The 12,800-nt window shown below is 36.8% G+C and overlaps 2 protein-coding genes across 2 annotated transcripts in view; one reads left to right on the top strand and one right to left on the bottom strand.

Annotated features, from left to right (window-relative positions):
- The window catches only part of LOC106079892 (protein dissatisfaction-like), a 38,687-nt gene extending 29,884 nt beyond the window's left edge, over positions 1-8,803 (top strand). Inside the window, exons 5-7 of the mRNA XM_013241147.2 lie at positions 803-955; positions 4,886-5,105; positions 6,419-8,803. Coding sequence (XP_013096601.2) covers positions 803-955; positions 4,886-5,105; positions 6,419-6,666 — 621 coding nt within the window. The 3' untranslated portion in view covers positions 6,667-8,803. The remainder of the gene's footprint in view (positions 1-802; positions 956-4,885; positions 5,106-6,418) is intronic.
- A 2,056-nt stretch (positions 8,804-10,859) lies between these two features.
- The window catches only part of LOC106079806 (myophilin-like), a 31,136-nt gene continuing 29,195 nt past the window's right edge, over positions 10,860-12,800 (bottom strand). Inside the window, exon 4 of the mRNA XM_013241014.2 lies at positions 10,860-12,511. Within this exon, the coding sequence (XP_013096468.1) occupies positions 12,335-12,511 (177 nt within the window). The 3' untranslated portion in view covers positions 10,860-12,334. The remainder of the gene's footprint in view (positions 12,512-12,800) is intronic.

Here is a 12,800-nt window from a genome sequence, read left to right as displayed (position 1 = left end):
AAAAAAAAAAAAAGGTTTTAAAAAGCCTTCTCCCAGATAACCACCTTTTTCCTCCCCCCCCCCCCTTTTCTCCCAACTAGTCCACAAAAACATGAAATTGCACTAAATAAAAACAATTTGTAAAAATATTTCCAATCGCACAAATTTATTCTTGTTAGTCTCGACTACATCTATTACAAATCTAATTACAAGATTGATTCAAAATAATTGATGCAATTAAATTTACATATAGGTTAGTTTTTTTTTTGTTATTTTTTCAAGTATTTTTTTTTTAATATTTTACTTGCTTCTTCGAACTGAATCCTAGGTTGAAGCCAGGGTTGGGGATATGAGAAAGTAGAAAGAGAAGTGAATACAAAGAGATGTGGGTAGAGAGACATAGAGAGAAAAAAAAACACCAAGAAACAAGGTTTTAAAGTGAACGTATGTTTCACTGGGTGCTATTCCAATAATGATTCTCATTTCTTTCTCTTCATTTGGTTTACAAGTTTCGGATGTTCCTTCACAGTTGACGATAGTTTACTTCCTAGTCCAAACCTCCCGCAGGACGACGGGGGATGGGAGCGGGCAGGGTTTGAACCCGGGACCATCGATAAATCGAAACGACAGTCCAGCGCGCAAACCGCACGACCAAGCAGCCATCCATCTTCATTGGTTTGTAAAGCAGAACAGTTAGAGAATGTCGACTTTAGAGAATGTTGACTTAAGAGAATGTTGACTTTAGAGAATGTGGACTTTGACTAAAATAAATATTTTCAATAAGAAAGATTTCCCAACATTTTATTCCGTGATTCTTCCACAGGCCCCATCAGCGTTTAGCAGCCCAATGTCCACGCCTCTGGTGACCAGTTTCCACCAAGATATACTTCAAGAAGTAATGGTCAGACTCATGTTCACTGTGGTCACTTGGGTCCGACACATCCCAGCATTCATCTCTCTCTGCTCCGCTGACCAGGTAAACAAAAAAAAAAAGCATTGAGTTGTCCATATAAAAAGTCTATGAATTGTGTCTAGAAACAATCTTTGAAAGTGATTATCCTAAATTAGCAGAAAATATATATGCGTGTCGGGGCATTGCGGCCTGTCGCACATATTAAACGTACAAAAAAATATCAAATGAAGCCCACATACACTATGATAGAAGTGACCTAACAATAAGTACACAACTAACAGAAAGTCCAGAATCGAATGGACAAAAATAAACTATTGTCCTTGACATAAAAAAAAATGCGTTTGAAGATAAAAATACATACAAAACATACCATTATTTTCAAAGACACAATAAAATGAACATATATAATGTGTCTAAAACATTTTTTCTCAAAACATTATGCGCCAAAATGACCACTCGTCAGAATGGTGTGTGTGTGGGGGGGGGGGGGGGTCAAATAAGACCTAACGGCCTCCTCAACGATCTAAGTCAATCTTAGGAATATTTCTTGAAAAGGAGTGAAAAGGTTTAATTCCTGTCATTCGTCTTTTTGTTGTTGTTGTTGTTGCTTTGCAATCTTTATGCAGTGGAATCCAGTTAATCAAGCGCTTGATCATTTTGTTTCTAATAACCGTTTAGACAGATCTGACAGTAAAACAAGGATTTGATTCGGTACTTTAGAATTTGGTGCAAGAAGTAGGAATTGATTTTTTTTTCAATTCTATAATTGTAAGACCATCATTTTGAAAAGTCTTTATACCTGACCTACATATTTTGCTTTCAAGTACTCTCGAATTAATTAATGATCATTTAAGCGCTAGTTAGAAAAACCAATAAAAAATTGAGGATATTCAACTCAGTGTAATGAAAAAAACAACGTATTTTGAATTTTAAAAACTCATGAGCGGCCCCTGTGGGTTAGTCCAGCTCACACATTATGTCAAATATAATCTTAAACCAATATCGTATTCATAACATTATCCATAACATGAACTATGGGACAATGCAATTATTAATAAACTTTGTTGGGGGGGAGGGGGGAAATTTGAAAGTTTCGGCGATTTAAGTTGTATCTTATCTAATACAGACGTTTCATACTAGAAGAAGATAATTATGCTCTTAGCTTATTCATAAACACAACTTTTTGCTGCCGTAACAAGGGTGACTTTACCTATTCAATACTTGTGAATTATCATCGTTTCCATTAATTTCTGGTGTTATATTAATTGATTTAACAACTAATGATTTAAAGTAAAGAGTGATTCAGAAAGAATGCTCCAAAATCAGCGCGAGTATATTCGTTTTGAAAGCATTGCAATGAACTGAATTAGCGGTCAAGTCAACTAGTCAGTTTCAATTTGTCTTCGTATAAAAATCACTTGCTTATTTACTCTCCAAATGGCGACTCCTCAGCAGAAGACGTTTTGTGGGCTCTCTGCGCTTAGTCTGCTAGTTCCCCCCGACCTCACTGTGGGTGACTTTTTCCTGGGTGTGGGGGGGGGTGGGAGGTACGTTAAAGACAAAGGTTTTGTACCCCCTTTGCCAGTAAATATCAATGAAAGGAAAGATCAAATACCAAGCTGAAATAAGCACAGTGGATGGGGGGACATTCTGAAGCTTGTATGGGAGGATTCAGATTGATGCCTCTGCCGCTGCTGTTGGTCACTGGTGCTTGTCACTGGTGTTGGTCACTGGTGTTGGTCACTGGTGCTTGTCACTGTTGCTGGTCACTGTTGCTGGTCACTGGTGTTGGTCACTGGTGTTGGTCACTGGTGTTGGTCACTGGTGTTGGTCACGAGTGTTGGTCACTGGTGCTTGTCACTGGTGTTGGTCACTGGTGTTGGTCACTGGTGTTGGTCAAGGGTGTTGGTCACGGGTGTTGGTCACTGGTGCTTGTCACTGTTGCTGGTCATTGGTGTTGGTCACTGGTGTTGGTCACTGGTGCTTGTCACTGGTGTTGGTCACTGGTGTTGGTCACTGGTGCTTGTCACTGTTGCTGGTCACTGGTGTTGGTCACTGGTGCTTGTCACTGTTGCTGGTCACTGGTGTTGGTCACTGGTGTTGGTCACTGGTGTTGGTCACTTGTTTTTTTCTTCACTGGTGTTGGTCACGGGTGTTGGTTCACTGGTGTTGGTCACTGGTGTTGGTCACTGGTTTTGGTCACTGGTGTTGGTCACTGGTGTTGGTCACTGGTGTTGGTCACTGGTGTTGGTCACTGGTGTTTGTCACTGGTGTTGGACACTGGTGTTGGTCACTGGTGTTGGTCACTGGTGTTGGTCACTGGTGTTTGACACAGTGAGCAATGGAAAAGACGAACAAAAAAAACGGAAGTTATATAGAGCACGTGTATCCAGCTAGAACGTTTTCTAAAATTATTGTTTAAATATTACGCAATGGTTTTGGCACATTCTTTTTTAACCCTCTTGTATATTACGAACACACAATGTTACCCCTATTTAAATTAATTACAATCAAATAGTACCATTTAAAAGAAAAATATTACACAATTAACATAGTTTTTATAACCTGCATTATGCAAAAAAAAAAAAATGAATTACAAAAAACGAAATTAAAAAAAAAAAAAGAAAAAAAAGGTCAGGCTATTGAACTGATAGAAAAAAATGTAACAGCGAGTTTGAAGTGTTTCAGATTGGGTTAAATAACTGATGTGAGTCCATGGAGACCACACTTTAATGTGGACCTAATATAGCCATCTGACAGCCGAGCAACCTGGATGGGAATGGCTTAAAACACTAACACCAATGTTAATGCATCTGGTTCTATTTGTCAATCTGTGCAGGGTTTCTTTTGTTAAAGTTAATTTTTTAAGGGGAAAAAAAAATAGGACTGTTTTGTTAAGAGATTAAAATATTCTAAGTCTTTCGTTAGTGCTTTTTTAAAAATTCAAAGCATGCATTTTTAGCGGCCCCCGAAAGGGGAAAAGACGCTATTAGTTTTGTGTGGAATGTCTGTCCGTCTCTCCGTCCGTCCCGTTTAGATCTCGTAAACTAGAAAAGAAAGTGAAAATCCGATATCATAATATTCATTCAAAGTTCTGATGCAACGGCTACTTTTTTTATTTTTTTGAAAGCGAAAAATCTAATTTTTTAGATCAATTATGCCAGCTGTTTTTTTATAAAAAATTTACCACTTTTACAACAATTTACTATTAATAGTAACAAACACTGGAGGCTTTTTAGTAAGGGAGATTGGAAATTTTCCATTTTTTAACACATTTATGCAAATGGTTTTAGATTTTGGGTCAAAAAAAAATATTTTTTTTTACAATTGTATTGCTAAGTTATGTAAGTTCGGTCATATTAAATACTACATTTACAAAAAAAAAAATGTTAACTTTTTTTAATGAGAAAAAAATCTATTTACTATGCAAATAAGTCGGACATAATTTAAAACAACAATTAATAAGTAGGTTTTCATATTATAGTGTAAACTGCGGTGCTAGACGTCAGTCATAACACACTTAACTAAAGGAATTTTTTTTTTTTTTTTTTACGGAAATGTTTTTTTTTCTTCTATTGATGATTTGAATAAGAGATTGACCCTTTACAAAACAATTAGAGCAATTAGATATTCATTATAAGACAGTTAAGCCAGCTTTGCATCGAACTACATATTCACTTTCACCTATCCTTTGGCCTGCTGGACCGCTGGGGCACCACACAAGATCTGTCAACCTTCTTTCCCCATTCTTCTTTGTCATTTGTCTTTGATAGAATTTAATTCTAATGTTCTCTCTGAAAATATTGATACCTGCCTTTTACCTGCCTGGTTGTACCACTTCGGGGGGCCGATTTTGAGTTTGTGTTTCCACACAAACTGTCTTTGTAACCTTGTTATTATATTTTTATTTTAAATAAAGAATATTGCTTTTTAGAAATGGATAATAATTCTGTAAATTAACATATTTTATGTTGTTATTTCCCTTTTATTCAGACTCTTCTAATTGCCTCAGCGTGGAAAGAATTGTTTTTGCTCGGACTTGTGCAGTGGGGACTTCCGGTTGAGCATCTCATTTCCCGAGAAGAGCTCGCCACGTCCAGCGTTGACCTGGACGACTGTGTGACCGTGTGTCAGATGATCGCCAGGATCCGAGAGCTCTCCCTTGATCCGACCGAAGTCACGTGCGTCAAAGCGATTGCTCTATTTAAACCAGGTATATGGCGTAAATTAACTCAAAACAAGTGTGATATAGCATGGATAGAAGTGTTCTAGTATGAATTCTCGTTTGAAACAACTACAATCTTCGGCTTTGGAATTTCGGAGCCCACTTCTTATTGTAGTTAAAGCCACCATTTCTTCAAATAAATAATAAGTCACCCTAACTTTTAAGAATTTTTTTTTTTAAATTACATGCCATTTTTAGCAGGCTACCTTTAGTCTCAAAACGACCCCCTGAAGATCTCTTCTGAATGTAGAGCCCATATTTGAGATGGGTGTTGGAGGAGCCAGTCTTTTTCTATTTTTCTAGGCTGAGGTCAGGGCTATATCACTGTCCATTGCTTGTATCACTCCTCTTTACACACTGCAGCCTTATCTTATAAAGAAAATAATTATGGCCAACGCATTTCTTCTTATCCTATCTTATAAAATACAGACGTTACTTCGAAAAAGAAGATGGTTACTCCTGCGCGTCATGCATCTAGTCATGCATGTTAACCAATGACTTAAATTCTTCCACGTCACTGGTTTTCCTATCTGGCTCAGGCAACCCATCCCATGCTCTAAAAGCGCTAGTAAGAAGGAGCACTTGTACAGATTTGTCCTAGCATATGGAACATGGATTGTGCCTTTTTATCTTCGTGTCAATCTAGTCATGCGGGCTAAAGTTATGCCAATAATTTACATCTATGCCTATAGCTTTAAGATCAATTTTCATTACATCCACAAAACGGGCGGAGACTTTTCTATAATTCTGTCTCAAGATGACGTTAGAGATTAGTTCGTCTTCCGACCACACGGCGTACATGATCAAGCCAGCGCAGACATCTATGTCTGAGAGTGGTGAATATGCTGAGGAAATCCATTCGAGCTAATATCGCAGTTTTACTTTCTCTGCCTTGATATGTCACTTTCAAGATACAGTGAAGACAGTGTCAAGAGGAACGAATTTAATTAAGTTACGCTTTTGTTTGGCATACTCAAGTACTCATGCTGTATTCATCCTATTATCAACTGTATACTTAGGCTATTATCAATAAATTGGGTAATCGTGCTATGACCCAAATGGTACTCCTTCTTTTCATCTGTGTACCGCAAAAGTTAGCCAGATAACTCATTGAATGTGTGCCATTTTATTTCAAAATAAGACAAAAGAGTAGAATTATAGATTTCGATTCTTAGGTTGCGAAAATTCTTTTTAAAAACGTGTTTAAAATTTAAGATACTTTGAAATAGATTCAACTTCACCTTTATATATTTGTGGTTCGATGGATTCTAAAATTGTTATCATTCTTCTCCAATACTCAGACGTGTCCGGCCTGGCAGACAAGAGTCAAATCCAAGGAATCCAGGATCAAGCCCAGCTCATGCTTAACCGGCACATCCAGTTGACCTACCCCAGGCAAATGATCCGCTTCGGTCGTCTGCTGATGCTCCTGTCCAAGATGCAGACGATCCACGGCAGCGTGGTGGAGAGGCTGTTCTTCAGAGGCCTCCTGGCTTCCTCCTCCATCGAGAAACTCGTCGGGAACATTGTGCACGGTGATTTCTTGTGATTGTCTGCTCGGTGCACACGCTTATGAGTGCACACCACGACGCAGCGCTTGTGAGTTTTTTCGGTGCGCAGATTTATACATTTCAATGAACAATGAATTGGACAATTTCTTTGGTGCGGTTGGTGTTCATATTCAGCTCAACTTCTGAACAATTTTGATGTTTTCTTCTACTCATTGTCAGTGTTGACCAAACAGCAGCATGGACTTCCTAGGAGAATGTCTTTATCTACCCTTCAAACGGTGAATGCCTACATTAAAAAAGATTTTTTAAAGAATTTAACTTCATAATTTTATAACTGACTTTTTTAATCAATATAAAACCTATATCAAACTGATTGAACATAAATAAAGCCCCAATTCAGATCTTGCAACCCAAGGGAAGGAGGATCTAAAACTTTTCTATGTCCTTAGCCGACGGTTAACTAGGGAATCATGTGACCAGAACAACATTTTAACTTGGCTTTAGTTTTTTTTTTATGTTGTCAGTTACATGCTACATTTGGCTGGACTGAAATTTAAAAGCATAGCCTTCAACAGGATTCAAACTCGAAACACCTCGGTTGGGAAACCAAGGCTTTATCTCTCGGCCACCACACCCCTAGTATAAAACTACAATAAGAAAACATCATTGTCAATATTGAACATGATTAGGATTTAGTATTTGTTTCGGGAATAAGGGGAAAGTTTTACTTAGTGACAAATGACGTGACAGATAGGTAAAAAAAAAAGAAGAACGCTCAAAGTTACGCTACAAACAAGACGCTTTGTATATTACAGTAGGAATAACAAGTATTAGATATACGGCTTTACTGAAAGACATTGGACGGATCCCTTCTTAAGTATTAAAGTGTTTATTATTGTTTAATACTAGCGTCGACCACGTATATTGATTGTTTTGGCATTTCGCCGGTGTTCCTGATTTGGTTGAAGGTTACCTCCTGTTTATTTCATTGTTTGCATTCAACACCGCGGAAGAGCCATAACATAAGATATTACTTTCTTAACAATTAAATATCTTCTCATCGTCTGTCAGTCACGTGTTCAAACTCAGCTCTAAGAAAATATAGGCTAGAGGCGCGCAACCAGCCCAACGAGCCACCCCATCAGCCCAACGAGCCACCCCATCAGCCCAGCTATTGGTAAACAATTCTCTTTGTTGTTGCTAGAATTAAAAACTATATAACAGACTTTGAGAGAGCACAATACAGTAAACCATGTTTTTCATCTGTGTGTCCATTGGATACGTTTTCATATATATTTATACTTATTTTCATGTTCTTCAAATCTAGGCATCTACTTGGTCAGCGTAGATAGCTGCAATACGGCTTTCAAAGCAATAATTATGTATGAGACAATGACAATGTTATGTATAAATATGTGTACATGTATGATAGACAAGGGAGGTGGAGAAGGGTACCACCCTGCCTCAGAACTTAATTACAATGAAACCTGATTGGTTAATTTTATTTGACATATTAAATGGACTTCAAAACTGAAGTATCAAGCTATGAAGTACCTCCTAAGTCAGGACACCCTATCGATGCAACGCCACTGCATGTATGGATAAAAATAAACGTACTCTTTAAGAAGATATAAATTATTGAATTTTTTTTTTCTTTCTATTTTCAATAAGATTAATTTATTATTCCCGTAAAACTAATTTAAGTTAGTGGCGTCACTAGGGTCGCTGTCACCCGGTGCGGCCCGCACTCCCTGCACCCCTTTGTGACCCACTGATTTAAGTAATGTTTTGATGGAGCATGTCCAAGAGGTTATTTTTTTTTTTTTTTTTTTTTTCAAAACCAAAATGTAAATATGATTCTAGTCTTGTACATCTAGTATGTTTGGGAAGAATGTGACTCTTAAAACGACACCAGGGCGTATCTCTGTCTCTATGCCTTCTATCAGATGAGAAGATGGATGCCCAGTTGGGTCCAAACATTTCTCTCTCTGTCATTATGGAGCGGAGGCACCTTTGACTGAAGCGTTCGAGGAGCCTTAGATGCCATCTGTGGAGATCCCAGATCTCGGATCCATACAAAAGTGTGTTGAAAACCATTTGCTTGTTAGATAGATATAGTCTACTATACAGCAATATGAATTGTGTAAAATACAACACTAATAAAAGTACACTATCTATGAGGAACTGTTTTATAGTTTTTTTTTTAAATAATACTATTAAGCTAGATTTCATAACTATTCACCAAGAGTTAGTCCTTGAGGATTTGACGATAACAGTTATGTGTAAGTACGTGGTTGACGACGAAGTCAGACACCACTTTAGACAAGAATTGTTAAAACAGATGTCACCACTTGAAACTCAACTTAGTGTCATTACCAGAGGCGGCTCTCAGAAAGAAGGAGGGTAGGCGTTCTTCCTATATGTACTTTAAACAATGTTTCTTCAACTTCCTTGACCGGGAGATAGCTTGGCTACGTGGCTAAATATGCTGGATTCAAATCTAGATTTAAGATTGGTTTGACCATGATCTGTCAAGCTTGGTTAACTCTGGTGTATGCATACTCAACAGAAAGACACGCGGAAGAATTTACTCCTGTTACAAAAACTAGGAAATGCTAGCCGTGCTATTTAAAGGAAATCTTTTAAATCCTGAAGCCATCATGGCCACGTATCAATCGAAGGACTAATCGGGGCTGCATGAAGAGGACTCGATGGAGATACTTCCTCGGAAAACCGGAACAAGGAATCCTTCTTTATCTTTGTGGATCTCTAATTCAAGAACGAGGTTGGACCCCTTGAGAAACAGGAAGGATTTTTTTTTGCTGAAAGAAAGATGGTTGTTCCCTGTCTTCTCTGTCTAAAGAGTTCATGTGTGTGTATGTGTGAGCGAGACAAAGGGAATGATACTTTAAAGGACACGCTTTGCATTTACAACTTAACCAGAAAACCATGTTGCGAATGCAAATAGACAGCAAATAGACAATACAAATAAATAAGTAGCAAATCATGTGAGCCCAATCAGAACCCCAATGTCCTAGCCCTTACATGCATCATAAATTAAACAGCCTTTAATTAGACACCAATTTAAATAGAAAGAAATACTAAAGTGTACATACTTCAGATGTTTGTATGTTTTATTCACCTGACCATTTAGTCAAGAGATTTGAGAGATTGTTTGTTTTTTGTTTTTAATATATTTTCTTTATGGATACAAATTGTTTTTTTTTTTGTTTGTTTTTTTTAAGTTCTAAGAAAGTACAGTATCAATTTGATAATAATAAATATATTACTATTTGCTGTACTGACAATTTTTTTTTAAATTTGTCTGCACGTATAACACATTTCTTAGCTTGTATAAACAGCATTCAGTTTAATACTACCGCAAAATATATAGGTCACTCTCAGGTCTATGAAAACCTGTAGAAATTAGAGTCTCAATTATCATTTCAATTCCTATTACGTCTGCCTGGTCCCGGGTTCAAACCCTGCCCGCTCCCATCCCCCGTCGTCCTGCGGGAGGTTTGGACTAGGAAATAATTATCTTCAACTCTGAAGGAACATCCGGAACATAAAAAAAAAAGCATTGCATCTTTGTGTATACCAGTACCGGACACAAGTACAGTCCATGATTTGTTGGACCAGTGCCGGACACAAGTACAGTCCATGACTTGTTAGACCAGTACCGGACACAAGTACAGTCCATGACTTGGAGCAGGCACTAACATGCTGTAGCAGACGTTTGTTTACTGACTCGACAGAATGCTCATTCCTCTAATCAAGTTTTGGTAGATTGCCCACCAACACAGTGACGCCGACTCTGGAACGTGACTCACGACAGCGGGGTGCTCCAGCTGACTCTTGTGCTCATGTTGCTACAGCGGTATGTACAGGTTAGCTACTTAAAGCGACACAGCTTGCTTCTGTGAAAACGAAATCTCATTATGTTGAAAAGAATGTCCTCACAGTATCGGGGGCATGTTCTAAACAAGAAAGTTGCGATACAGAGTTGTCATGACTCAGACTTTGAAATAATAAATGTCTCAGTATGCAGTGGTTCTCTACGGTTACATTTCTAGTGGTGGATAAGATACACATCTGACTCATGCATAATCAATTCCTCCTGCTCCACTGTCAGCATATTAAAAGCAGTGTCCAAATGAAACAAACAAATGTTTAGATGTTACTGAAGTCTGATAAGGCTAGTATACACATACACACAAATCAACAAAACTTTTTTTTTTTTTAAGTCACAGTAGCTTTATTGCTAGGTCTTCAAAAAACATTATAATAAAAAGAATTGCCTGAAGATTACTTCCCTTTAAGACCCAAATTTCAAAATATCAGCTCCAAAAATGTCAAGTGAGAAATTAAGTTTATTTTGGCTTCATTTCCAAAAGAGTTCTACATTTCTACATCAAACAAACTTCCAATGGGGACTACTGTATAAATAACTATTGCTTACATCAATGGCTGGTATACAATCCAATCAACTACTCATACAAAGTGTCACAAAATGGTTCCTTTGACAATAACATTCTGGGAAATTGACTGATTCCTTTCAATTTAAATATTATAATTTTATAAGCACAAAAAGTTCATTACTTTTATGTATTTGGTATGAGAAATGGTTCATCTTTTCATCCCAAAATAAAATTCTGACAAGTTCACAAAACATTTCGATAAACATTTTTAGCATACTTACATTAAACTTTACTTTCTTTTTATTATTATGTTTATTTATTATGTACAAGTTTAAACTTCAAGAACCTTAATTTTAAAACAAAACTAGATATACAAAATAATTTAAATCAATGTTTGCAAGATTGTGTATCTTTTTTTTTTTTGTTACATAGACTTAGAAAGTTATCAGTGACATGGTAAAACAAGAAAAAAAATTAAGCACCATAAAAGTATAAACGTGTCTTCCGTAAAATCCGTGCATTAATAAGCAACTGCCCAAACATAACATGCTTGCATAAAAATCTATCACACTTATGTATTGGGAACATGTTAAAACAAATAACGTATTACGTCCATGCTAAAACCTTATGCCCTGTTTTGTCAGTTTCCTCTTTATTACATACACAAAAAAAAATTTAATTAATTGAAAAAATATTCTGACAATGTCATGATGTCTTGATCAAATATTTCTTCTATTATAAACAAGGAAAAATTGTGTAAAAAATTTTCCAATGTCGATCTATACAAATATATCAGAGATATAAACTTATATCTATATATAAATGATGTATGCATAGGCAAAACCATAAATGGGTCATCAAGTTAAAAAAAAAACATAATGATTATGTTAAAAAAAAAGGCAGGAAGTTAAAAAAAAGGAACATGATAATAAAGATGATTGTAAAATAGTTTGGTCCCGAAATGTTGAGGAATGGCTTGCAGTTGTAAAGTGAGTAAAAATATAGAGTACCCTTGTTAAAACATTGCTTCACATTATGGCTTCTGGTCCGATTATTTGTTAGATATTGTAGGCCTATCTTATCATCGAGATTTAACTCTTAAAACAATTTTCATCTCTAGTTCAACATGAAAAAGCAGAGATCAACGATTAATTTTAAAACTAGAAGCAGGTAACTTATACCAAAACTTGGTAATTGAAAGCGTCATTCCCTAACAGATGTGTGTGTGTGGTGGTAACTAGTTGAAAGATTGACTACTCTATAGATTTTCAATGTGTATGTGTTTCTAGTCCACTATTGCCCTTGTCTTGCCAAAGTTTTGTCCACTCTGGTTGGCTCCCTTGTTTGTGCCCATCTGGAGCCCGATGATATTCTGTCCAGCTTTAAGCTGTTCTTCTGTCCATTCATGGGTCTGACCTTTGGACTCTGCTTTGCCGAAACCTTCCCTGCCTTGTGTCAACATCTGCGAAAGGAAAGCAATACTATAAGAGCATTCAAACAAAACAAATGAAAGACATTGTCAACTTCAATGATAAGCATTTCAATAAAAATGATGTTAAATTGTATTTCTTTGACATAATTGCATCACATGATACTCAAGTTCTTAATCTCTATGAAGCTTATTAGTATTTTCCCTTTATGATTGACATTTCCCCCCCCCCCCTTCCAAATGAGTCGGAAATTGTTTATAAAATGCTTTCTAAAACAAAGAGTGATAAAACACATCAAGCCCCCAGGCTTGTTCCTAACAG

Source organism: Biomphalaria glabrata, chromosome 6, assembly GCF_947242115.1.
Source record: "Biomphalaria glabrata chromosome 6, xgBioGlab47.1, whole genome shotgun sequence".
Classification (NCBI taxonomy): Eukaryota; Metazoa; Mollusca; class Gastropoda; family Planorbidae; genus Biomphalaria; species Biomphalaria glabrata.
Note: the sequence above shows the minus strand (reverse complement) of the source record. Positions and strands in the feature narration are given on the sequence as shown.